The sequence below is a fragment of the Chelonia mydas genome, chromosome 8 (genome assembly GCF_015237465.2).
Source record: "Chelonia mydas isolate rCheMyd1 chromosome 8, rCheMyd1.pri.v2, whole genome shotgun sequence".
Taxonomy (NCBI): domain Eukaryota; kingdom Metazoa; phylum Chordata; order Testudines; family Cheloniidae; genus Chelonia; species Chelonia mydas.
The window spans coordinates 72,541,651-72,569,491 of NC_057854.1; the positions used below are offsets into that span (position 1 = coordinate 72,541,651).

At 45.0% G+C, this 27,841-nt stretch overlaps 1 protein-coding gene across 1 annotated transcript in view; it reads left to right on the forward strand.

Moving 5' to 3' along the window:
* The first annotated feature begins 5,121 nt into the window (after positions 1-5,121).
* ABCA4 (ATP binding cassette subfamily A member 4) overlaps positions 5,122-27,841 on the forward strand; it is a 103,205-nt gene continuing 80,485 nt past the window's right edge. Inside the window, exons 1-6 of the mRNA XM_043521510.1 lie at positions 5,122-5,187; positions 10,648-10,741; positions 14,481-14,622; positions 17,225-17,364; positions 20,205-20,332; positions 25,520-25,717. Of these exons, the coding sequence (XP_043377445.1) occupies positions 5,122-5,187; positions 10,648-10,741; positions 14,481-14,622; positions 17,225-17,364; positions 20,205-20,332; positions 25,520-25,717 (768 nt within the window). The remainder of the gene's footprint in view (positions 5,188-10,647; positions 10,742-14,480; positions 14,623-17,224; positions 17,365-20,204; positions 20,333-25,519; positions 25,718-27,841) is intronic.

Sequence of the window (27,841 nt, forward strand, 5' to 3'; positions counted from 1 at the left end):
AAGGTCCCTTTAAATTCTTCTTTTAATTTTACAGCATTAGCAGATTCTTAACACTGTCAAATGAATAATTCAGTGGTTTGTTGCTGTCTTAATAAGCGATTCCTTTGGGAATTTCCACATGATCGTTAGCTTGTCCCTTGTTAATGAGTCCCTCCCCAGATAAGGAACGCTTGTTTTATGACTCTTTCCCTACTACCGTCAGCAAGTCTAACTAGCAAATTAAATTTCTAAGCAGGGTCTGGATAACCCCATTACTGACCCTTCTATTCCCCAGGATTATTCCTGCTGCTGGAAATCTCAATGAGATTCAGAACACAGTGGCAAAAATACCTAGATCTCCCAGGATGAATGTAATTGTCCTATGTGCCAGTCCAGCTACTGGAGCCAGGAAGAGGACTACTATGTGTGGGAGACTGCGAAGGGGCCATTGCCAGGTGGTGTGTATAGGCATAAACACCGTCTTGAATTCCTGTCCACAGTTGTTGCAGAAGGCCTGTGGAGAAGCTTTCCCATGCGGCTGGGGGAGCTAGACAAGGCATGCCTAATTCCCACCCTACTGAGCTGCCTCTGCTGGGTGTGGGTGTGACGCTGTATGGAATTGAGACATTTTATATTAATATTAATACCAATATTGTAAAATTGCAATGAATTGTGCCAGATATGTCAAGGCATCAGTGAAAATGTTATGATTTGCCAAGTATGATCATCTTGTTTATGTTTGTGTCACATTTGTATTGTAAGTTATAGATATGTATGTTATATCTGCATTTCAAAACTTGTGCTGTGTTTCTGGGTGACACCCGCAGATAAACTGGCATCAGCATGGCATAGCCTGTTGGATGGCCCATCAAGGGTCATCAGTTGTACAATGAACTCATAGAAAAAGTCAGGGACTACACCTAATGAGTCAGCAAGGCATGCAGGAGCATGCCTATGGACAGAACCTACGGTTTCCAGGTATCCGGTTTTCAACTGGAATGCCCGGCTGAAAAGAGACCCTAGTGGCTCCAGTCAGCACTGCTGACTGGGCTGTAAAAGTCCAGTTGGCACGGGGCTGGCAGGCTCTCTACCTGGCTGCGCGCGGCTCCCCGGAAGTGGCAGCATGTCCCTAGGGTCTTAGGCGGAGGGATGGCCATGGGGTCTCCATGCTCTGCCACCATCCTGCCCCAAGTGCTGGCTCCACAGCTCCCATTGGCTGGGAACTGTGGAAAATTGGAGCGGGGTGGGGGCAACACACAGGGGCGGAGGCAGTGCGCAGAGACGCCTGGCTGTGCCTCCGCCTAGGGACATGTTGCAGCTCCTGGGGAGCCCCCTGAGATAAACACCACCCAGAGCCTGCACCCCAAAACTCCTGCACCCCAGCCTGGAGCCCCCTTCCACACCCAAATTCCCTCCCAGAGCCTGCACCCCCTGCTGCACCCAAACTCCCTCCAAGCCCCCTCCCGCACCCAAACTCCCTCCCAGAGCCTGCACTCCAACCCCCTCCCCAACCCTGAGCCCCTTCCCACACCCAAACTCCCTCCATCTCTGGCCCCACCCTAGAGCCCACACCCCCAGCCAGAGCCCTCGCCCCTCCCCCACCCTGAACCCCTCATTTCTGGCCCTACCCTGGAGCCCGCACTCCCAGCCCAGAGCCCATACCCCTCCCACACCACAACCCCCTGCCTCAGCCCGGAACCCCCTTCCACACTCTGGACACCTCGGCCCTAGCCTGGAACCACCTCCTGCACTCCCAACTCCTCATTCTCAGCCCAGTGTCTGTACCCCCTCTCACACCACAACCCCCTGCCTCAGCCTGGAGCCCCCTCCCATGCTCCAAACCCCGCGGTCCCAGCCTGGAGCCCCCTCCTGCACCCCAAACCTCTCATTCCCAGGCCAGAGTCCATACCACCTCCCAAACCCCTCATCCCCAGCTGATGTGCTCACCACCTCCTGCACCCCAACCCCTGCCACAGGCTGGTGAAAATGAGCGAGTGAGGGTGGGGTAGAGCGAACAACAGAGGGAGAAGGGATGGAGTGAGCAGTGGCAGAGCCTCAGAGAAGGGGTGGGGAAAAGGGTGGGACAAAGGTGTTCGGTTTTGTGCAATTAGAAAGTTGGCAACCCTAACAGAACCCTAAGGCTTTTCCATGCCAGATGCTGTGAAGCTTTTGTTTGAGGCACAGGAAATACAACAAATCACAGGGCAAAAGGAATATAAAGGGCAGCTACCTCATTTCCATTGTGTCTTCATTCTTGCTCTTACCTCTGGAGTAACTTTTCTGCAAACTGAAGCTCTGAACAAAGGACTGAATGACCATCCAAGCTGTGGATGTGTTCCAGGATTTTCATGACAGCAAACTCATCAATATTGCTAAGAACCTGATACACGGACTTTGAATCTCTGTATGTATCTGAGTGCTTTATCATTTAACAGCTCTCTCCTTGTTCTTTCTTTTTTCTTTATAATAAACCTTTAGTTTTAGACACTAAAGGTTTGGCTGGCAGTGTGGTTTTTGGGGTAAGATTCAACCTAATATTGACCTGGCAATGTGGCTGGCCCTTTGGGGTTCAGAAGAACATTTTGTATATGTAAGCAGAGTTTTTTAAATAACTTCTCACTGTACTGGGCCTAGATGCTGATTGGGAGCCAGAGAACTGGAATGCAATAAGGGGGATGTGATATATATATTTTAAAGTTTCTTGATAACCAGTGTGAGGGATCAGAAGCACAGTTTGTGACTGGTTGGGGAGTTTAACTTCAGTGTTGACCACCAGTTTTGGGAGTATCTGCTCTCCCTTTTGCAGCTTGCCCTGACCTTGGCATTTTTCGTTAGGTCTGCCCCAGGCACCCCGGGTCACAGTGGGTTTCTTGGCAGCTGCCTATATGCAGTATGTACATGCAACATATCAGAACTTGGCCTTTGTGCCCAGCACATTTCTCCTTCATCTTTAATAAAGAGAGTGCTTTGATTAGTCTGCAGCTCTAGACGGGACCTCACTGAAGATTCCAGTTGAATCATAGACCCTGCCCACACTAACAGCTTCCACGTACAGTTGTTCTTCCTCCATATATTTGCTCAGTATATGCATTTTTGATCAAAATGATGTATTGGCAATTTCAAGCCTGTTACTGCTGGAGCTGTCATCAATGAAGATCTAGGACCCTCTTTCTGAGAACACTATTGTATTGCTAGTTAGCCTGTTTACACACAGAATCTGCAGTCACTAGTGCTGTTGCCAAATTGTCATTATCAGCTTGCTGGTGTTCAACTTTATCTCCCCCGTCACCATGTCCCTTTCGACAACTGATTGTTCAGAGATGCTCCCGAAGGATACGTGTGTCTCCAGAAGAACTGAAGGTGCCTGTTTCCAAATTGGAATGAAGAGGAGGAAAAATGACCATTCGGTAGTAAATTAGCCCATTACATAATCTGAGTGCACACTGTAGCATTTGAAAATACACCAGGATTGTCCTCCTTATACCAGAGTCTCAGCTCTGCAGAAATGAATATCTATGTGTCCACACTCTGTCTGTAAAATTCTGCTTAGTTGGTGGGTAGCTGGCTGCTTTTCAGCTGAACATGGGTGAACAAGATTTAGCCATCTTTATGAAGAAGTTTTCTTGTTCCCCTGCATTCAATATTTTGTTATTTCTGTAACTCTGTCAGGCTTTCTTCCCTTTCCAGAGTCCCAATTAATGTTCCTTCCCAGCACCAGTAGTGCGTTGGGATTGGCCTCAAACTCCACCAGCAGCATGAAAGGAAACACCCCCCATCACCACCACCCTCACCCCCGCATACTGGACCTCCCTTTCACTGAGACTGTGATGCCTGTTCTGGGTCTTCAGTCTACCAACACGCATTAAGAAGCTTTGTTTCTTCAGTTGTAGCATTATTACAGCATTCAACAACCATTTGTGTGAATAATTGATTTTTTTTGGTTAGGTGGCTAAACTGAAAAAAAAACAATACTTGTTTTGGGACAAACTAAATATTTCATTCAACCCAAAACTAAACTTTTTGTTTTATTTTAAAGTGTTTTGATCCCTTTTTGTTTTGTTTTTTGTTTTGTTTTTAAAATAGAACTACATTTTGAAACACAAAGTTTTGAATGGGGGGGGGAAATATTTTTCCTTGTAACCCCCACCCAGTTGCCTCCACCCAATGGTGTAACAGAGGCAGAGGTGCATCCTTTCAAAGCATAATACATAATCCATTTGCTCTCTTGTGTTGCAATAGTTTTCTATAGCCAATCTGACTTCCTTTTGTGCTGTGTCTGTAATATGAGCAATTAGAGCTGATGGGATGATGATGAACAGTGTATGCGACTGTTAACCCACAAAGAATGAGAACCCTCCAGGCGTCAGTGCTGGTAATTTTGCATGAAAACTCCTGCTGTGGAGTTTTTCTCTTTTTATCTGACAGCTGATATGCAGCACAGTCAGTGTGACCTAAATTTGGTCTTAAATTTCCTGCCCTAATCTCTTCCATGCTCAAAATGAAAAGAAAGAGGTAATTTCTAGCAGGTTTTTTCATGATTAGTGCCACGTCTTCTGTCCAAGGCTGGCCTTTTTTTATCTTTGGTTGAAGTTTAAGTACTTTCTCAGGGGATGAAAAACTCACCTTAAATGTTTTCCTTGAAGTGTCAAGTAACTAATACTGGTTTTATTCTAAAACTTCTGAAAATCCAGGTATCAGAGAGATTAGATTAACCAATGAGTCATTGTCATCTTTGATTCTACAAAAAATAAAAATAAAAAAAAAAAGGAAACAGTTACAGGTAGAAAATCAAATGTTTCCTTCAATGCCAGGGTAATAGTTGAAATGAGTAAAAAGAGGTCTTTGAAAAATATGTCCTCTTGTTTATTGACCCCGAAAAATGAGTCATGACAACCACGCTCCCAACAAGGGAAAAACACCATATTCTGTAGCTCAACATTTGTCTAGAACAAGATGTATAAGGTATGACTGAAAAGCACGGCCAGTAAAGTAAAGGGAAAGAGAGATGTAAAAAGAACAGAAGTTAAAGGCAGTTATTCTGCTGAGAATTTTGTTTCAGGTATTATCTGAGCCCAAGTGTGAGAGATAAAGATGGATGCATTTTATACTACAGGTTTCTGGCGCTGTTGATGCAGAAGAACAATGAGCTTCCTTAGACAGGTCAGACTGCTGCTGTGGAAGAACTGGACACTCAGGAAAAGGCAAAAGGTAAAAGATAAAATCCTAGTCTTCGGGTTTCTGCTTTAGAACATGCTGAGAATAATACAGTGCAGATAGTCAAATGACTGGTGCATTTATCAGCCTGCTAAACGCGTGCGTACCACAGAGTGAAATCGGCTGTGCTGTGTCTGTAGGCCTGTCTGTAGGCTTCGTCCATTTGTTTGCAAGAAGCACTTTACAGCATAAATTTAGAACAGAGGTCATTGTACTGAGTATCTGACAAACAGCATGGCGTACAGTGAAGATAGTTCTGGGTACTGAGGTTTTGGTGCTTGGCTGTAAAGATAGACACCAACAAAAATGACTTGTGTACCCCACAACTTAGGGCAAGTCTGGCTCCAAATCTTAATGTTGCCACTCATGTGCACTTCTATTTAGATGTGAATCCAACTGCACAGAAAAAAGCTCAATTTTTTTTATTACATGGTTGAATGACAACAATAACAAGGTAAGCAAGAATTGGAGAAACATTTTAAATCCTTTCACGTAATACTTTCTCTAGGACAGAACAACTAATATATATTACATAAATGCCTTATTTACTATTGTTCATTTTTTATTTCTTTAAACCAAATTATCTTAGGGCTAGTCTACACTGGCAATGCTAAAGCGCTGCCATGGTAGCGCTTTAACGTGGCTTGTGTGGTCGTGGCACAGCTCTGGGAGAGAGCTCTCCCGGCGCTCTAAAAAACCCACCTCCACGAGGGGCGTAGCTACCAGCGCTGGGTCACTGTCTACGCTGGCGATTTATAAGGGGGGGGTGCTTTTTTACACCCCTGAGCGAGACGGTTGCAGCGCTGTAAATTGCCAGCGTAGACAAGCGCTTACAGCCTGGTTCTCTGAGGTGATGGAAGCTCTCTGTTTCCACTGGCTTCAAGTCAAAAGAAGCTGAGGGAGTTCACAGGATCAGGCCTTATATTTCTAACTAAAGATAGGTTACCATATTTCAAGTTCCCAAATAAAAGACACTATCAGGAGAGGGGAAAGGGGAGCTGGAGGTACGGTGCTGGAGGGAATATTTGGGGGGTGCTGGTGGGTTGTGTCCCCTCAGAGGGGCTATCTGGGGGCTGCTTGAGGGGGTATTTTGTGGGGGAGGAGTGCTGGACTGGGGTATGTGTACTGGGAGGGGATATTTGGGGGTTGCTGTAGGAAGTACCTGGTGGACGCTGGAGGGGGTACCTGTGGCCTCTCACTCAAGGTGGGTGGTAGCGTTGTGCTCCCTGTCATGGTAGCTGGATGGCAGGCACAGGACCAAGATGCAGCTCCAGCCTCTCAGTCAGAGCCTCCCTGAGGGCCTCTCCCCCTCCTTAGGGCAGGGAGCCAGGGCCAGGCCCTGTCATCCCTCCTGGCTGGGTTCTGAGGCCCCGCAGGAGGGCAGGTGGTCCAGCATAGCGGCGCTTGGTGGCTCTGCTTACCTGGCAGGCTGGGCTGGGGCTGGGGCAGGCAGAATGCAGGGGAGGGACCAATCAGGGCATGGAGACTGCTCTTTCTGAGCTGCAATGTCGGGAGCAGACATTTCCGGACATTTCCTATTATTTCAAAAATCTACCTGGTCAGAGGACAGAGGATGGAAAAAAAAAGGGTCATGTCCAGGAAAACTTGGACGTATGGTAACCCTAACTAAAGACAATATGGCTTAAACACGGGACATGAACTATGGTAAGTGAGACATTCCTGCGGCTATCACAGAATCGTGGGATGGATTGAAATGATTCCCTACACAGACCTGATTCTTAGTGTGCCTTTGTCTTTGAGCCCTATAATAGAAATAGCCAGTCATCTGCCACCGGATCTTAGTTGAATCTGCTTTAGGCCACCTTTAATGTTGCAATTTTGCAAACTCAACTGAGACTTACTGATATGAAGTCAGGTTTCACAGAGTATCTTTCACATTCATGCTAACCCCAAATATTTTGTGGTTTTAAAAAAATTAATAATGAAGGCGGCACTGGAAATGGCAGCAATTGCAGGAAATACAGCAGCCATTGTGCCCTCTACAATAGCTCCTTCAGACCTTGAAGTCAATGGAGACTAGACTACCTGTGTGCTTAAGGACTGCAGGATCCAATCCATCAATCTGCTGGTCTCCATGTTAAATCTGCTTGTCCCCTCTCCCATTGCTGCCCATATATAACTCGCCGGCCTTGATCACCTGGACCAACTATCTACTTCCAAGAAATGCAGGAATAAACATGCATGAAACTTTTCCCCATAAATGAGCCTATTATAAGCTATTTGGTCCTTCATAATATACAATACCATTTTTGACCACTCAGTGCATGGCACTTTCTAAAGCCAGACCTTAAAACTATTATTAAAAGATAAATGTAATTAATCTGATAAATAAGAGTTGTGTTTAATTTCTTTGGCATCTAAAAATCAAAGACTTCTGGACATGGTAGTAAACTCTACATAATAGTAAAATTATAAAACAAAGCTATATATTGTATATATACCAGAGCAGGATTAGAATTAAAATCCTTGAGATTTCAATAGCTGCACAGAGGATAAAATGCACAACTTTCAGTAACAAAAATTAAAAAGTCTTGTCTAATGCACTTCTCACTGCACTGAAGAGGGTGGGGTTTTTTTGCCTTCATCTATCGTTGTTCCTTAATTTCTGTGCGGGAGCCCAGGGATGGGCTGGCAGGGGGCTATGGCTTGGGAGTGAGGGCCACTAGCCGGGCTGGAAGGGGAATCCCAGGGTTGGAATACCAGGGGCTGTGGGTTGGGAGTCAGAGGCAGCGGCAGGGCTGTGCTAGGACGGGGCTGTCTGGAGTGAGGCAGGAGCCGGGGGACAAGCACAGTGGGGCATGGGGGACAGACAGGATCCCTCCCAGGGTGGCGCGGAGCCAGCACCTACCTCTCTCTGTCAGAGCCAGGGGAGCCAGTTCTCTCCAGCACAGCTGCAGTTCCTCCAGGAAGAAGCAGCTGCTTTTCCCACCCTCCTGGCGGGGAGGCTGATTGCGGATATTCCTGCAACCGGACTTTTAGTGTCCAGTCAGCAGTGCTGACCCAACACTGCCAGGTCTTCTTTTTGATTGGACTTCCGGATTGAAAACCGGACACCTGGCAACAGGGGTGCCTGAATGGGGGGGGGGGGGCGTCAGGAGGCCATGGCCCCCCTCTTTTAAAAGTGGAAGGACTATGCCTTCAGGGTGAGCAGCGGGGGGGGGGGGGGAATGGAGGACGGGTGGGGCCATGGGGTGGAAAGGAGTGGGAGATGGGGAGGGTAGAGGCGAGGAGGGGCCAGGGGATGGAGAGGAGCAAGGGGCCTGTGTGGGGGAGGGGCCAGAGGGTGGAGAGGAGTGAGGGGGCAGGCGGGTGGGGGGTAGGGGCAGAGAGGACCGAGTGGTGGGTGTGCAGGGGGAAGGAGAGGAGAGGTCAGGGAGCAGAGAGAAGCGAGCGGCCGGCAGGCATGGGGTGAAAAGAGGAGCCAGCTGTGGGTGCGGGAGTGGGGCTAGGGGGCAGAGAGAAGCGAGCGAGGGAGATGGGGCAAAGAGGAGTGAGCAGTGGGTGGGGCCTCAGGGTGGAGCACAAACGGAGCAGGGGGGTGGGGCCATGGTCTGGGCACTGTGCCCCTTTCTGAGTGTGGGCCTAGCACATGGCAAACGCTGTACTAAGTGGCGGTGCGCTCCCCTGTGTGAGGCGCTAGAACTTCTGAGGGCATTTAGCCCATGGCTCTGTATGGTGCAGTGAGCTGAGCCACTCAGATTCTTTCCCAGTGAGCTGTGGGAGAACTTGTCTTTCCTTCTGAGCACACACAGGGAACTGTGGGAAGGCATTAGAGTATTGTCAGCACTCAAGTGACTTTTTAGCTGGGTTACCAAGTTGAGTGAAAGCAGCACACGGTTTTAGCCTAGCGCGTGAGAGGAGCCAGCTAGCCTGGGTTGAGACTGAGATTTTTGTATGTGGACAGGAGGTGATTAGAGGCAACAACACCCAAGTAAGAACCCTGGAGAACTCTGCACTGAAGACATACCCTAGGAGCCTGTTTGATTTTTCTTCCACTAAAATCACTGGTGGTAGAGCCTGTCCAGTCATCCTAACAAATGAACTCAAGTGGATGTTAATTTTTAGGGAAAATCCAGGCCTTGTGGCCAGATTAGCTGCTGGGGAGGTGAAAGCTGGGAGGGACAGAGAGGTTAGGATGACCAGATTGTCCTGATTTTATAGGGACAGTCCTGATTTTGGGGTCTTTTTCTTATATAGGCTCCTATTCCCCCCACCCCCACCCCCGTCCCGATTTTTCACATTTGCTGTCTGGTCACCCTACAGAGAGGCGTCATTCCAACTGCACAGCTACTCCTTACTCCAGGCCAGAGAGGTGGGAAAACAGGAGGATCTGCACAGTGTCAGGTTTCCTAATCCCTTGGTCTAGCAGTGCTCCCACCTCCCTCCTCCCTCTCCCCCCCCCAGCCCAAACTCCTGTCTGGCTTTTAGAAGCACTAAACTGTATTTTTTTAACTCAAGATTAAATGTGTAAAATAGGAAATGCTTGCTTGGCAAAAATTTCTCCACCCTTCGGCCATAAACCTAGGCTGAGCTTAATTAAAGCTAATAGACAAAGTTACAGTGGAAAAGACAGAGCAGCTCCAAAACCCTGTTTTTAATTATACTGTGGAATTTCTTTCTGCTAGATCCCCTGTCACCATTTAGCCTGAAGAAGGCCCAGGGCACATGATGCATTCTGCAGATTGCTGTACATATCTGGTGCCTCGGGGGAGAATTTCCTATGTGCAAACTAACTACTCAGGATTTCGGAAGAGTGTTGTGGCTGTTACAGAAAAATGTAACGCAAGGTGGATAGGAACAGAAAAACACAGCAAGCTCTCCCAGCGCAAATACAGCACCAAACAATACTAATAAAGGACCAGCGAAGTGGGGAATGTGTGGTAGTTGCTATATGCTATAGCTATCAAAGAAAGATATCAAAAGGGAAAAAAATGAATAGTTTTAACTAGCCAGACAAGCATCTGAAGGGAAAATATATTTTGTGGGGGTACAACTGCTAACTCAGCAGAAGGCGTTGGTTTCAGGTGTGCTACATGAACCTTGTCCTTTTTCATCCCTATAATTTCCTGTGGGCCACAGAGGCTGTTAATCCCATTTCATGAGAAGCTCAGTGCATGTTTACTATTCTTATTCTTCTCCAGCCTCCCCCACCCAGCCCGGCAGTCCTGCGTCACTGTCTCACTAGCTGCTCTTCTCAACAACAGTCTAGAATTATTTTTTGCTATTATTTTAGTCCTCTATTCTTAGCTTTTTAGCACCTGCTGCCTCTTCTTTTTTTTCACCTTAGCTCTTTAATTGCCCTTGGTTTTTAAACATTCTTCCAGGGGAGGGAGAGGAGCACTGGGTTCATGGTGATGTTCAGTGGGGCTCTGTTTGGTAAATTGCTGGATTAATTATGTCACATTTATTTTGTATATACTTTTTTCTCCCCAGCTTCGTTTTCTGGTGGAGCTTGCATGGCCTTTGTCTTTATTTCTTGTCCTTGTCTGGCTGAGGAAGGCTAACCCAGTCTATCGCCAACATGAATGTAAGAATATATGTTATAAAACTAAAACAATAATAATTATTGCAATAAAAATTATTAATGTCTAGAGGCCCCAATCAGGACTCAAGGCCCAGTTGTGCTAAGTGTTGTACACATAAAAAGATGGCCCTGCCCTAAGTAGTTTATAGTTTTAGTAATTTGGGGACATACTTTAATTCAGGGACATTATAACACAACAAAAAATCCTATGTTAATTTATGGGCCATTTCCCTGCTTATAAAGGCAGCAGCCATACCAATACTATCCTAATAGTAGATACTGGGAGTTGTCTGTTCTGAGGATTCTGAGTGCTGCTTATTTCTCTGCCATTGGTGGCACCTTCTTCTGCCAATAACCCCTCTTCTCATTTCCAAATGTAATTGCTTGGCTCTACGCACATATTGGTCTAAACACTGGTCTGACTTAATCTCTGGGATATCGGTGGGGTTGCAAGGTTATAGATCTGGCCAGAATTAGGCCTGTTGTTGGAAATCCTCCCAAGAAATTTCCCAGAAGTTTCCAGATCACAGGCCCTGGTTCTCATGGGGGACTTCAATCACCCTGATATCAGCTGGGAGGGGGAGACATATAGCAGTGCCCAGACAATCCAGGAAGTTTTTGGAAAGTGTTGGGGACAACTTCCTGGTGCAAGTGCTGGAGGAATCAACGAGGAGCCGTGCCTCTCTTGATCTGCTGCTCACAAACAGGGAAGAATTGGTAGGGGAAGTAGAAGTGGGTGGCAACCTGAGGGCGGCAGTGACCATGAGATGGTCGAGTTCAGGATTCTGACACAAGGAAGAAAGGAGAGCAGCAGAATACAGACCCTGGACTTCAGAAAAGCAGACTTTGACTCCCTCAGGAAACTGATGGGCAGGATCCCCTGGGAGGCTAATATGAGGGGGAAAGGAGACCAGGAGAGCTGGCTGTATTTTAAAGAAGCCTTATTGAGGGCGCAGGAACAAACCATCCCGATGTGCAGAAAGAATAACAAATATGGCAGGCAACCAGCTTGGCTTAACAGTGAAATCTTCAGTGAGCTTAAACACAAAAAGGAAGCTTACAAGAAGTGGAAACTTGGACAGATGACTAGGGAGGAGTATAAAAATATTGCTCGAAGGTGCAGGGGTGTAATCAGGCAGATTTAGAGCACAATTAGAGTTGCAGTTAGCAAGGGATGTGAAGGGTAACAAGAAGGGGAGGGATAGCTCAGTGGTTTGAGCATTGGCCTGCTAAACCCAGCATTGTGAGTTCAATCCTTGAGGAGGACCATTTAGGGATCGGGGCAAAAATTGGGGATTGGTCCTGCTTTGAGCAGGGGGTTGGACTAGATGACCTCCTGAGGTCCCTTCCAACCCTGAAATTCTATGATTCTATGATTCTACACGTATGTTAGCAACAAGAAGGTGGTCAGGGAAAGTGTGAGACCCTTACTGAATGGGGGAGGCAACCTAGTGACAGACGATGTGAAAAAAGCTGAAGTACTCAATGCTTTTTTTGTCTCGGTCTTCACAGATATGGTCAGCTCCCAGACTGCTGCACTGGGCAGCACAGTATGGGGAGGAGGTGAGCAGCCCTCAGTGGTGAAAGAACAGGTTAAGGACTATTTAGAAAAAGCTGGACATGCACACAAGTCCATGGGGCTGGATCTAATGCGTCCGAGGGTGCTGAGGGAGTTGGCTGATGTGATTGCAGAGAAATTGGCCATTATGTTTGAAAACTCATGGTGATCAGGGGACGTCTGGACAATTGGAAAAAGGCAAATATAGTGCCCATCTTTTAAAAAGGGAAGAAAAGAAAATGCGGGGAACTACAGACTGGTCAGCCTCACCTCATTCCCTGGAAAAATCCTGCAGCAGGTTCTCAAAGAATCCATTTTGAAGCACTTGAAGGAGAGGAAAGTGATCAGGAAGAGTCAAGATGGATTCACCAAGGGCAAGTCATGCCTGACCAACCTGATTGCCTTCTATGATGAGATAACTGTCTCCATGGATATGGGGAAGGCGGTGGATGTGATATATCTTGACTTTATCAAAGCTTTTGATACGGTCTCCCACAGTATTCTTGCCAGCAAGTTAAAAAAGTATGGATTGGATGAATGGACTATAAGGTGGATAGAAAGATGGCTAGATCATTGGGCTCAACGGGTAGTAATCAACGGCTTGATGTCTAGTTGGCAGCTGGTATCACATGGAGTGCCACAGGGGTCAGTCCTGAGGCCGGTTTTGTTCAACATCTTCATTAATGATCTGGATGATGGGATGGATTTCACCCTCAGCAAGTTCGCGGATGACACTAAGATGGGGAGAGAGGTAGATACACTGGAAGGTAGGGATAGGGTCAAGAGTGACATAGACAAATTGGAGGATTAAGCTAAAAGAAATCTGATGAGGTTCAACAAGGACAAGTGCAGAGTCCTGCACTTAGGACGGAAGAATTTCATGCACTGCTACAAGCCGGGCACCGACTGGCTTAAGCAGCAGTTCTTCAGGAAAGGACCTGGGGGTTACAGTGGACGAGAAGCTAGATATGAGTCAACAGTGTGCCCTTGTTGCCAAGAAGGCTAATGGCATATTGGGCTGCATTAATAGGAGCATTGCCAGCAGATCAAGGGCACTAGGGAGGCCACATCTGTAGCATTGCATCCAGTTTTGGGCCCCCCCATTACAGAAAGGATGTGGACAAACTGGAGACAATCCAGCGGAGGGCAATTAAAATGATTAGGGGGCTGGGGCACATGACTTATGAGGAGAGGCTGAGGGAACTAGGTTTATTTAGTCTGCAGAACAGAAGAATGAGGGGGGGATTTGATAGCACCCTTCAACTACCTGAAGGGGGGTTCCGAAGATTCATAGATACTAAGGTCAGAAGGGACCATTATGATCATCTAGTCCGACCTCCTGCACAATGCAGGCCACAGAATCTCACCCACCCACCCTGCGAAAAACCTCTCATCTATGTCTGAGTTATTGATGTCCTCAAATTGTGGTTTAAAGACTTCAAGGAGCAGAGAATCCTCCAGCAAGTGACCCGTGCCCCATGCTACAGAGGAAGGCGAATGAGGATGGAGCTAGGCTGTTCTCAGTGGTGGCAGATGAAAGAACAAGAAGCAATGGTCTCAAGTTGCAGTGGGGGAGGTCTAGGCTGGATATTAGGAAAAACTATTTCACTAGGAGGGTGATGAAGCACTGGAATAGGTTACCTAGGGCTTCAGAAAGCCCTGGCTGGGATGATTTAGTTGGGGTTGGTCCGGGTTTGAGCAGGGGGTTAGACTAGATGACCTCCCTGAGGTCTCTTCCACCGCTAATCTTCTATGATTCTATTAAATTAATTATTTGGTTGGAAGGCCTGGAATTACTCCCCTCTAACTCTCACGTTTGTGAATATTAATATGACATGGTCCTTAACATAATCATTTTAGTAAATGTGGAGGGTGGGATTTTCAAAATGGTCAGCATTGGCCTAACTCTGCTCCCTTTGAAATCAATGGGAGTTCTACCACTGACTTCAGAGGGAGCAGAGTTAGACCAATTCTGAGTGGTTTTGAAAATAATATACAGAACATATGTCTTTTTATTTGACAAAGACAAAAACCTGAAAAAAACTTTCCTGGCTAACAAAGTAACCATAACATTCCTCTTGCAACAGGAAAACGTGTGAAGCTCCTAATGTTCATTCAAGCTGCCTTAGGAATGAAACCCAACAATTAATATTTTGTCTTCTCTTCTCTGTTTCATATACGCAGGCCATTTTCCAAATAAGGCTATGCCCTCTGCAGGAACACTGCCATGGTTACAGGGCATCTTCTGTAATATGAACAATCCTTGTTTCCGCAGCCCCACCCGTGGAGAATCTCCTGGCATTGTGTCTAACTACAACAATTCCATGTAAGCAATGAGGAACCTACTGCATTCAGGGAAAAGAGATGTGTGTGCTAGGTTGGGGCTGCATTAGTATACTGAGGTCCTGGAGAAATGCCTAGCAGCCTGTCTCTAATGCATATCACAGATGTGACAGATCTTGGTGAGCAGTCATGGAATAACTTCAGACACAAAGTCCACCCTCAGATTGGCTGTAATCCCCATCCCCTATCAATGGGATGGATTCATGATAAAGGGTATTTTATAGAATTATTCTGCAGTGTGAATTAAAATCCAGCCCTTGGCAGAAAGTTGAGCATCCAGGAAGACTGGATGGTTCAGGATGGAGGTAACGGTAGCATGTAGATCTAGATCTAGATCTATCCCTGGTCAATAAAGACCAAAAGGTTGCATCTGATGGCAGTTCTATGGCCTGTGTGAATTGAGTTTGGTGGTGTCCCTCCAATTGCCAGTGAACAGGTGTCCACATCACAAAAACCACCACTTCAGTTGCCAATTATAGTAGAAGTCTAAGAACAAAGGCCCAGGATTTAAGAGTATAGAACCTGAATTGTCTTTTCCCACCATTTGAGATACTTCCTCTAAATCAGGACTGGGGCAAACCGGCAATGTGGGAAAGCTTGCATTGACTCCGCCCATGCTGTACCTGTCTTGGTAACATATAAAAGACTTCCCTCAGTCTGTCAATTCTCAAACACTAAATTTACTCATGGGGAGATGGGCAAAATTCTGATCTTTTGGTCAGAACGATCTTTGCAAGTGCTTTTGTGTGTTGTGTATTATAGCTGACTCATGCAAGTCAGAGTTTAGCAGGGCAAGGACATCTAGAGTAAAATGAGGACAATTGCAAAATCTGTTAAAACATGCAGAAAGTAATGGCCACATGCCCACTTGTCGGGGGTGGTTTTATCTTTTGAGAAGTGATAATCGGACCTCTGAGGTTCAAGAGCCAAATTAGCAATCAACATTGCCTAAACGAGCCACATTAGTGTGAATTCATTGTTCCATTTACTGTAGTACTATATATTCATATTTAAACAGTATGATGGGAAATATTTAGTTTAGTTTATTCACACAGCAAAATGACTGACCAAGTATTATTATTTTATCCATTACAGTTGGTTGTTAATATAGGAAAAGCATCCTGGTTGGTTAATAATTAAATCACAATGTTTTAATATCATGTGCTGCAAAGAGCTACAGAAAGACACATTAAAGAGTCACTTGCAGTTGATGAGCCTCAATCTGAGTAACGTTGCTTTAGAGACTCCAAAGCGGAAACATCCATGAGCTAACAACATCACGGCCATCAAAGGTGCAGCCATCTGAAACTGGCCCACTTTTGGTTTTCCCTTTTCATTCCACTTTCTTTTTTTGTTTATCTGTGAACATTTAAAATGTTAAATCAAACTGAGTGGCCTATGAGCTAGTGTATTTGTTTTCTGTATAATGCACCTTTACTTTTCTAGGTTTCAGAGTAACAGCCGTGTTAGTCTGTATTCGCAAAAAGAAAAGGAGTACTTGTGGCAACTTAGAGACTAACCAATTTATTTGAGCATAAGCTTTCGTGAGCTACAGCTCACTTCATCAGATGCGTACTGTGGAAAATACGGAAGAAGTTTTTATACACACAGACCATGAAAAAATGGGTGTTTATCACTACAAAAGGTTTTCTCTCCCCCCACCCCACTCTCCTGCTGGTAATAGCTTATCTAAAGCTATCTAAAGCTATCTTTACTTTTCTAGGTAGTCTCTTTTTCCTGCTGCTGCTTTGTGAGGTAAATCAGATTCAACACATCAGAAGAGGCAAACACACTGTGCTCTCTGAGAGATTTGACTTGACTTCCTTCTTGTTTTGCTATTTCCTATCATCTAAAATAAGTTATTTAGGTTGGAAGTATCAGTCTTTGTACGGAAAAATATAGCACTCTTAAAGAAATGCAGTGTTTCAGCACCGATGTATGTCCAGGTTCTATCTCATGCCCACTGCATAGGGTGTGGTCATCCGTGACAGCTCAATACCTAGATGTGCTCTGTTTCTCACTGCTACTTATTAGAATTTATTTGCACCTGTTCCACAAATACAGAGCCTGATTCTTGCACCCTTACTTGTATTGTACTACTGTACCTTACTCTATGGGGTGGGAAGGCTGCACCCTGAGTAAAATACTACTCAACATGAGTAAGCATGACCAAATTAGGCTCAAAGTAATTTTCATTTTCAAATTGGTCTTATAGGTTGCTGCTGGTTAGTGCAAACTTTGATTCTGTTACAATAGCTCAAATAGTCTCTCTGTAATAGTCGTTAGATTGATGCTGCTGTAATGAATCCATAGAGGTTGACATGTCTATAGCCTGACAACATTAAAGCCATTCCAAAGGGTTTAACCAAAATCCCAAGTTTTAACATGCTCAAACTTTGGGGAAGTTTGGATTCTAATCCAGATCCAAACATTGCTCCATATGTCTAGTGAACAGTATGACCAGATTAACCTGTGTGTGAAGAGCCTCATGCTCTTTGTTTCCGTGTTTCCCATGACATCTAAGATTTGTCTTATCTGCCCTGTGTCATTAGTCTTTTCTAATGACTCATTGATTCTTCTTTCAGCTTAGCAAGAGTGTATCAAGATGCTCAAGAGCTTCTACTCCAAGCATCTGAAATCCATGACTTGGGCAGAATCTGGGAGGAATTGCGCATTATGATCCAGTTTATGGAAACAATGAGGACTAATCCTGAAAGAATTGCAGGCAATTTGTTTCATTATATTCTTTAGACTGTAGTACATTCCCGCCCAAGAGCTGGGTAATCCTCGCCTCTGCAGATAATGTCAGGAGTGACAATACAATTCACACCTGCCTGTTGATAAACGTACATTTAAACATTCTGTATTTGAATGGCCTTACAAATTATTGATTTAAATTCTAAAAGGACACTCCCAAAATTAGTGGGACAAAAATGGATTGCCCTGGAGAGTGACCTATTCTAGCTACAAGTCCTTCACCTCAGAAGTGTGTGTGTGTATGTGCGCGCGCACTAAAATCTAATATTGTGACTCAGCAAATATTTGTTAATAAGACAATATATACAGTGACTCCAATAAACCATCTGATGCAGGTTTTCTAGGATGGTGTGTGCATATACTGTATGGATGCCTTGAGAGGACTAACTCATTGTGAATAGCTTGGGGCACCTCAAAATACCCCAAAATGTAGGCTTTTTAAGAACACAAATATATTCTGAGCTGCATTTTGGAAGCGAGCTGCAAAAACTGATTCCAAACAATCAGCTCTGTGGGAGTGAGGGAAAGCACAAAATGCCAGAGCTTTGAAGTTCAGAGTTCCAGGGCTGCACTCCAGGTTTTTCAAGCTTTTCAACTTTCTTTGCAATCCCAGTTCTGCATTTGGTGTTCCTTTACAGGGCATGTCAACTCTATTTAAGTCAGAAAATAAACAAGTGTGTTCTAGCTGCCAGGCATCCTGTGTAGCCCAATATTAGTGCTGCTTCAGAATCCCAGTTTAAAAAAAAAAAGTCAATAGCCTGATTTATTTTAAAATAAAAGTTGTATTCTGCTTGTTCATAAAGCAGCCAACAAAACTCATGCTGGGGGATAAAGAAACAGGATGAGAAGCACTACTCTTTCCTCTGCATGGAAGGAATTACTAGCTCTGTGTGTGTGTGTGTGTGTGTGTGTGTGTGTGTAAATTACATATATAAACTGTGTTAAGAGAACATTAAGGGGGAAAAGTCAAGCATACAAAAATTAGGAAATGCCACAATTAAGGTTGTTTGTATCAGTCCACCTTCCCCTGGCTCTTTGAACCAGTCCCAAGAATCGGCCACCCCATCACAGTCCACATCCCACCCAGTCTCTCCCTTTGCCATTTCCCTAGTCCCAGCTCCTAACTTTTCTGCATGCCTGGGAGCCTGATCTCTCCTCCACACTGGTGAGGCACGAACAGTGGGGAGCACAGAAAGCACAGGATACAGTCTCCCTGCTCTCAGTTCCTGTCCTTGGTGCCACAGCAACCCTAGGTTTCCTGCAGGAGCAATTACAGAGAAGGTCTTGCTCAGCCCCTGGACTCCTGTGCGTGTTCAGTGCTGATGGAATCTTTGGCGTATTTACCTGCCAAACCCTAACAAGTCTCTACTGAGTGTGAACTGAGATATTCAGAAGCTCAGAACTTGGCCAAGTTTAGCAGATTTTCCCAGGGATGGCAAAAGATGACACATCCTGACACCAGTGCAACCTCCCTTCTCCCTCAAGCTCCCCAGCCAAATTTCAAGAGCCTGCTGCAAAGCATGGAGCACTAGAGTTTCTCAGACAATTATAAGAATTGTTTTTAATATGGGCAAAAAAACCATTTTCCCCTAGCTTCATTCTGAGAAACAGCTGAACTGTTTTTGCTGAAATTTTCCAAGACAATTTAATGTGAGGCAGACATCTAGCATGGAAAATTTCATCCCAAACACTAGTCTGGTGAAGTTAAAAGCAACTGAAAACAGGATCTTATAATGGGAGGTGTCCAACAACCTTAAGTATGGGTGGCACTATCTGCACTATCTATGAGATACACTAGAACATTCAACAGTAATGGTTCAGAACTTATGGGCCAAATTCTGAGATCCTTACTAAGCTTTTACTTGGACAGTTTTCATGCAAAATTCCTGTTGACATCAGCAAGAGTTTTCAGGGTTTGGTTCATTAGTAACCTTATTAGGAGTTAAGGTGTTTTGGACCCATTACTGTAAATTATATATATTATCATAAAGATGGAAGGAATGGAATTTTGTGGCCTTTCTTGTGTGTTTGTGTCTGTGTGTATTGTTTCTTGAGTAGGATTTGTTTAATAGTGGGGACTATAAAGCTTTAATGCTGTTCCTTGAGACATGCCCCTTGAAAAGAGTAATGAAGTTTTGCCTGTGAAAAGTTTTAAAAGGGCCATTCTTACAAAATATAAAATTAGGCTGTTTGCGCACGTTGCTGTTGACAGTGAATGCGAAGTGAGTGTAAATGACACCGATTGTCAAAGGTTGTTTGTACAACACCCAGCAGAAGGGGGAGGGGGAGACTGGGACGTCACAACATCATAGTAACTGAATATATAAAACAAAACATGACTTCAAAAGAAAAGGCAAGATTTCCAAATGTGACCAGTGATTTTGGGTGCCTCCGTTTTCAGTTGCTTACCTTGAGGAGCTTTTAAAAGTCGTGCTCAACTATGGGGAAGGCCCTCTTACTGCTTTAAGGGGCTACCTCACTTTTGTCTCATTCAAAGTGCGGGGGACGGGGGAGATGTCAGGTTGGCATGTGTGTGTGTTTTTAAATACGTATGTTCATTAAGGGCCCCCTACTTTTTCCCCCATAATTCAAGCACTGTTTAGGAGATCTGATTTTCAGATGGTGGGTGCTCAATATTTTCTGAAAACAAAACGCTATTCAGGTGTCTCGTGGTGGACCTCAAAGTCACTAGTAACTATTGAAAACCTTGGTCAAAGCATACAGTTTCCATGGGTCTAAGCAGGGCATTCTTTAATTCACCTTGTCCATCTTCTCAGTGCTCTTTACATTGCTTCCCTCTGCATTCAGGAAGAGGGTTAAGAATCCGAGACTTCTTGAAAGAAGAGGAGACTCTGACGTCCTTTCTGCTGAATGATGCTGGCCTCTCAGACTCAGTGGTTTTCCAGCTGATTAATTCTCAAGTGCGCCCTGAACAGGTGGGTTGATATAGGCTATGTCTACACTTACAGCAGCAGGTAGAGTACGTACACTGCAAACGCCCCCAGCAGTGTAGATGATGAGCCACTGCTTAGTTGAGAAGAGTAAAGGCATGCCAGAACCCTAGCATGTATTCCCTACGTGGCTCTCTACATGCCTAAGCAGTGTCTCCCCTGTCTATACTGCTGTTTTTAGTAGTATAGTGTCCTGGAGCCTTTCACTACCACACATGTAGCTACACAACAGTGTGGATGCAGCCTGCCTTTCACTGTGGCATGTAGCTACATGTACCCTACCCAGTGTAGACAAGGCCTTTTAGTATAACAGCAGCCACCTGCTACTGCAAGGCAGTTATCTGTGTGGAGCGGAATCTTTGTATATTCAGGAATAAAAAGCTGCCCAGCTGGAGGCACCAGATGGGTGATAGCGCCTCTTCCCCCTTCATTAGTTTTTCCAGAATCCAGACTTATTTTGGCCTTAAAAAATACCTGGGGGATGGACTGAACCAAGGCACTATGGTTTGCTGCCTGCATTACTCTAAAGCAGCTGAGTTCATATCTGGTAGCTACACTGCCTAGCAATGAATCTGGCCCTGTGATCAAAGACTTGGCTCAGGAACATCGTGCAGCTGTGCCCCATTTTAACTCAACAATGTGGTGAGCAGCAAGAGAGAACTCTGTGGGTAGAAACGTTTAACTTCACTTCCCTGATGTCAGCTGGATCACACAGGGGCTTTATGGCACTGTCTCGTGGAGAAAGATGGGAGCAGTGAAAACCAGACCAGCTGTCCTGGATCCTTAATGAATAATAGATCTACTCAGAAAATTCACAGTGAAAATTGCAAGTCAGATCATTCCTGAGGTAGCTACTCAGAGGATTGTATGTGACTAAGTCCAGGCTGTCTTTGGCCTTCTGTGTGCTAGTGGCTGGGGAGCTCTGAGAGGAATGCTGTGCTGATGAATGAACGTTGCTGAATCAGACCCCTGGGATTACTGCTCTCCATGCTGTGTGTGTGTGGTGGTGGTGGTGGTGGGGAAATAATTCAGGCTGAATGACACAATTCTTCTTTTTCATTGTCACATAAAGCACAAATGCTGGAAATGTGTGGGCCTGCTTGTGGCCAGCAGGAGAGGGGGGGATTAATGAACTTGCATTCACTTCTTCTCAGACTTTACAGGTTCTAGCTGGTGTGACTGGTTGCCAGATTACTCATCCACTACAGGGCTGACTAGAGCTACGGGAAGCTCCCTCACCCCGTGAGCCCCCCCCCACACCCAGCCAGATCCGTAGCTGGTGTAAAGTGGCATATCTCAGCTGACCTCAATGCCACTTTGTCAATTTACACCACCTGAGGAGCTGAAAAGCTAGGTCTCTCTAGTGCTTCTGAAGTAAAAATACAGAAAAGGACCCCGTTGGGGCTCACTTCACATTTTCTTTCTCTCCTCATCCCCCTCCTAGGTCTGCTATCCTAAGGAAATGACCCATTGTTGACTGGTTGTTAATAGTGGGTTCCCAGGTGCCTTTCCTTATCTAGTATTGAAAACAGTTTGGCTATATACAGGGCCAAAATATTTTCAACACAGCTGCAGACAGCATGATCCTGACTTCCTGTAACGTGGATATCTGTCATGCTTTCTGTAATGGTGTTGTGAAAAGTTTGGCTCTTTCTACATGAGAATCCGAACGATTTTTAACACCAGCTGAGGAAGAGCCAAAGGAAACCTGTTGTTGACCATGAGCCCTGGTCAGGAATTTTCCAACCAAATACTTTTTAATTGAAAAATGCCAGTTAGAAGAAACCAAAATGTTTTGCAGAAAACATTCTGAATTTCAACAAGCTCTGTTGACAGCCATTGTAGATTTCCATGGGTACAGTTTATTTCTAGGCTTTTGGCACTAGTCACTGTAGCAGCAGCTCATCTTACAAAGGTTAATTTCACCCTATGAGGTAGAGCATGTATTAGCCACACTTCACCCATCGTGAGCTGAGACACAGGGAGATTAAGGGCAGGTCTACACTTAAATTGCTGCTTCTGCGCAGCTGCACCAATGCAGCTGCACCGCTGTATCATGTAAGAGAAGACGCTCCTATGCCGATGGGGGAACTTCTTCCATCAGTGTAGTTAATCCACCTCTCCAAGAGGTGGTAGCTACATTGACAGGAGAAGCTCTCCCATTGATGTAGCCCTGCCTACATGGGGTGTTAGGTGGTATAACTATGTCTCTCAGAGGCGTGGATTTTTCACACCCCTGAGCGACTTAGTTATACGGATATAGGTCTCTAGTGTAGACCTGGCCTAAGGCTGTAATTTTCAAAGGGCCTGTGGGAGTGACTTTCAGTGGGAATTGCATGCCTCACTCCCATAGGCCCCTTTGAAAACTGCAGCCCATGTAACTTGCCCCTGCTGGAGAAGGGGGTAGAGACAGGACTAGAATACAGATCTTCTGAGTCTTGCTACAGAGGCGTAATCACAAGACCATATGTCCTCTCAAGGATCTTCTGCTATTCCAGATCTGGATCTTTTACGCATATACATAGTTAAACGCAATCTCTCCCTCTCTTTCCTCCAACCTCAAAGAAACTTGTTAACAAGAGTCTCACTCCTTGGCAAACAGCTAGCTACTGCTCTAGCTCCAACCTCCTACCATGCTGGGTGTGCAGGAACTGACACACTGAAATGAAAGCAAAAACTGATCAAAAAGCCTGCTAGTTGAAAAATAGTTTGTACTTCAGCTTGCATGTTCTGGCTAAACAGTGACACACTGATAAAATTAGTAGAGTTTTCCTCTAAAGAGTTGCTTTTGGGTTGCAGCACAGAAAAAGATAAGCAGCTTAGAAAAGGTTGGCTACAGCCCACATTGTAGAACAACTTAAAAGGGTGGAGATTGGGTGTTTTTCTAACCTCTTCTGTTCCTGGGCAGTCTCACAGGGCAGCTACATTGTGTAAATAAAATAACCTCTTGCTGTTCTGCGATGAATCCCTACCAGTAACATCCACGTCATGGTTTCCTCACTTGCTTTACAAATCCAAACAAAGCATTCTTACTAGCCATAAGTGCAGCTCACTTTGAGCCTGGAACTTAGGTATTGCCAACCCCAAGCCAGGCATCTGGAACACTTGTGAAACACTTTGAATACATCTACACTGCCTTGTAAACTGGGGCTTAGACTCAGGTTTGAGCCCAAACCCCCGCTAACGTACACACGCAAATCTTCTGACTCTGGTCGCCAACTACTCAGAACAGGATTGACTGGAGTGGCGGGGAGTCCCACTGTGACTTCTGTCCAAGCCCTGTCATCTTGTAGTGTGGACATAGCTCAAGCCACAGACCCAAGTCAGTAGTAGTGCAGTATAATGCGTTAGCTTGGTTGTGAGACCCAGGTCCAGCAATTGTACACCCAAGTTTTCAATGCAGTATGGACGCTTAAGCATGGACTTGGAAACACTGTCTCCACAAGCACAGGTCCCACCAACCCGGGTTTACAATGTAGTGTAGATATAGCTCTTGTGTCCACATTCAAAAATGCTGTCTGTGCTTCCCAAGCTTTGAGCAAATGCCTTCACCACAGTGGGTTAATTCAGTCAAACTGGAACAATCCAACTTTTAACTTGTTCTCACCCATCCCTCTTTGGATTTTGCCTGAAAAACACAAACCAAACTTAAAAGTCCAGTCAGTACTGACATGTCTTCTGTTGCTTTCTATCCTCTCCCTTACTATCAGAGTTGTGCTAATAATATAGCCATGAGTCCTTAGAATATCTGGCTCGCATAGTGTTAATGAGTTTAGGCATCAGTATAAAGTAACTTTGCAACAGCAGATCACCCCTAGGGGACATCACATGGCACAGTCACAGGCCACACTCCATTGATCTGTCATATTTAACTTTTGAAGATTGATCATCTAATGACGAGATTATCACTGCTGCAGATTAGCCTGAAGCAGTGCCATTACAGAGTGTGCTTATCCCAGCACAGTTCCCTTAGAGGGCGAGAGCCTATCCTTCCCATAGTGCGATGGGCAGGGCCAGTTCTAGGGTCCCATTTGGGGCGGTGGGAGGGGAATTGGGTATTTGGGGGGGCCTCTGGATATTCCTATTTAAAATAACAAACAACCTTCAAGGTGTGTAGGAACTAGTTAGGCCCCAGGGGAAAATCTTGGATTTTAAGAGTTATAAAAGTAAAATTTGGCTACTGTGTCAGGATTTTGCTGTGATTTATAATTTAGATCATGGATGAGGATTGTACATACTGCACATATTTTGGCCTTTCTGACAATAATTTGGGGGCCCTTGAAGATCGGGGTGGGGGGGAATGTCTCCTTAGATCCTGTGTGATGCCAGGCCTGGCTATGGGTATCGCATTGTCTAATAACTTGAATTGCACACACACTCAAAATATAAGCAGTCATTTAAAATATTAATTTCAGTTGTGTGCTGTATTTCATATGTGAATGTTGTTTTAATTGTGTCATTTGACACATTCCCTACAGCCTTGTTTACACACACAAATTGTGATGCTTTAATGTACTGGCGCAGTTAAAGTAGCACAACCCTCTTTGTATGCACACAATAACCTATATCTGCATAAGGAACCAGTATAACTGCAGCCACACTAGGACTTGTACTACTATAACTATTTTGGTAAAAAGTCACCCCTAACTGAAATAATTACAGTGGTACAAAATATGTGTGTAGACCAGACCTTCGTTGTCATTGGAGGTTTGAGAATCAGAATAGGGTTGGCCCTTTGCTCTCTGGTCAGCCAGGGTTAGGAGCATGCTTGATCATACCAAAGGTAGAGCCACATGGCATGTTTGGCAGGTTCTGGGGCAACACTGACATACACGTGGGAGCCACATTCATTCCTCCTTAGCCAGCAGGATGACTGGATATGACACAGGCCCTTCTTGAGGTGGTGGGGAGGGGCAAGAATACTTCTGTCTCTGAAAACAACTTGGATTCCCCAGTGAGGGGAGAAAAGCCTTGTCTAGGGGAGGTGATTACACATGACATCAATTGGCGGTCACTCGAGGGCTGTGGCTTCAGATGGCTGTGTCACCCTACAGTCCATGAAGGCATTGGTAGGGTCTAATTGTAACCACCAAGGCATTAGTATTGTCTCTAGTTCTTATTGAAAAGCCTGAAGGTTCCACAATGATAAAAGTGAATTGCTTTTGGCTGCAGTTTGCCTATGGAGTCCCTGACTTGACTCTGAAGGACATCGCCTGTAGCCAGACCCTACTCAACCGCTTCATTATCTTCAGCAGCCAAAGGGGTATGCATGCTGTGTACAATGCAATGTGTGCCCTTTCCCAGGAGAACCTGCAGCAAATAGAAGACTCCTTGTATGCAAATGTTGATTTCTTTAAGCTTTTCCAGCTGGTGAGTACTAACACAAATCTGCCTGGCGTGTGTTGTTTCTGGTATTCTACTTCAAGGATTTTCTTTGCATTATAGCACCCATGTTCTAAGCAGACATTTACATTTTTGCTAGGGCAGATAATTAGGTTACTGGTTATAAGTAAGGCTAAGATTTAGTCACAGGTAATTTTGGTAAAAGTCATGGACAGGTCACGGGCAATAAATAAAAATTCACAGCCTGTGACCTGTCCATGACTTTTACCAAAAATACCCCTGACTAAATCTCTACTTCTGGGTTGAGGTCTCCCTGCTCGCCAGCAATATAAACATTAAATAATAAGTCTGTCTAATATATCTGAGTTTTCTCAAGTGTAAAAGTCCCTCTTCAAGTCAAAGCCCATCTCAACATTGTTTAGCCACACAGAGTGATTCTGTATAATAAACAAACATTCTTTGCCACAGGTACTTTTGAAATGCACTTCTTCGCTGCCCTGGAATTGATTCCACTTACACATTTATTGTTTAAATCTGTGAACACTAAAATTGAGGGGTGTGTATGTATTAACACACACATGCATGTGTCTACACAACTCTGTGGCTTGTTGGTGGCAATGAAAGCAAATCACAGTTCTGATAGTAAAATGGATGCAGAGTAATAAGATCCCTTCCTTTGCTATCTGGGCTTGTTTCGCTGCAGTGAGGAAAGTGAGCCTCTTTCCAGAGCATTGCTGTTATTGCAGCTGGTTGGGTAGTTGTCATGTTTTCTCCATTTCAGATGCTCGAGTTATATGAAGTATAAACACAAAGTTATTTAATATCTTAACACAGCTCAGGGGGGAATTACAATTTTACTCAATGCAGAATCAGTTGCTCACTGAAATACAAAAATCCACCCTGATCAAGTGTTTCTTCACCTGCTTCATGTGTACTCGGTCTTGCTCAATGCAGTATCAAGTGGATTAACATGGAACCACTTGGATTAAGAATATCTGTGAGTTTGACACTGGCTCTGTTTGTCTTCACTGCCTTAGGCCACTCTGTATTATATGGCCATGTGGTTACACTTGTACAACATAACCCACCACATATCTAACGGCTTGGCTACACTTACATTTTATTGTGCTCTAACTTGCTGGCTCAGGGGGGTGAAAAATCACCCCCCTGAGCGCAGCAAGTCAGAGCACTTTAAAGCGCTAGTGTAAACAGGCTTCGAGAGCTGGGAGCCAATCTCCTCATGGGGGTGGATTACTAGGAGCCCTGGGAGAGCTCTCTCCCAGTGCTCGGGGGCGACCACACTCACACTTCAAAGCGCTGCCGCTTTGCATTTTCACACTCACTTTGCACAGAAGTAAATGACTGCAGAGTGCAAGGCAGTGCAGAATCAGCCAGCCCATTGGGAGTAAGGTTTCCAGAACTGGGCCCTGTATTGGCTCAAAGAATCCCTTCCATTCTGAAGGGCTCCATTTTCTAATGATGTCACCTTCTCTCCCAGTGAAACTGAAAACGTTTGGACAAATTTCCATCCCACTCTGTGCTGCAGCTCCTAGTACATTGGGGTTCAGTAAGCTGCTATAGAACTGTGCTTTATGATATTTGGGGTGGGAGAAGCTCACTTCCTGCACATGCCCCGCTCCCCACCAGTCCTGTCTCAGCCCCATGCTGTGGTAATGTAGGAGGATGTCAGTGGGGAAGAATTTTCCTCCTAGTGAATCATTCAGTTATTCCAGAGCACATCTATTTAGAAGGCTTTCTGTGATATATGAATCGTATCAGATGCATCATGCTGGAAATATTTAAAAACAGTAATTAGCACACACATGCATTGCTCTGTGTACTATGGAGGAGGAGGTGACAATTTCTCTTCCTTTCTCCTCCGGCTAATGAAAGCTGTTTCCATGTAGGGTATTTATCCTGGGGTCTTTTCTGTTTGCTTAGGAGGAACTTTGCTAGCTTTTTATTGTGTACACTGATTTCTGTTCAGTGTTGCAAAATCTTTTAAAGAAGAAAAGGCTGCTCTCTGGCCTTTCAGAGTTGTATCCATTTTTAGGCTCTTGGAGGCATCAGGGGAAAGTGAAAACATAATTTGAGGCAGTTTTTTTAGCAAGCTCCTCCATTCAATGTAACTGACATGTTAAGGTACAAGCA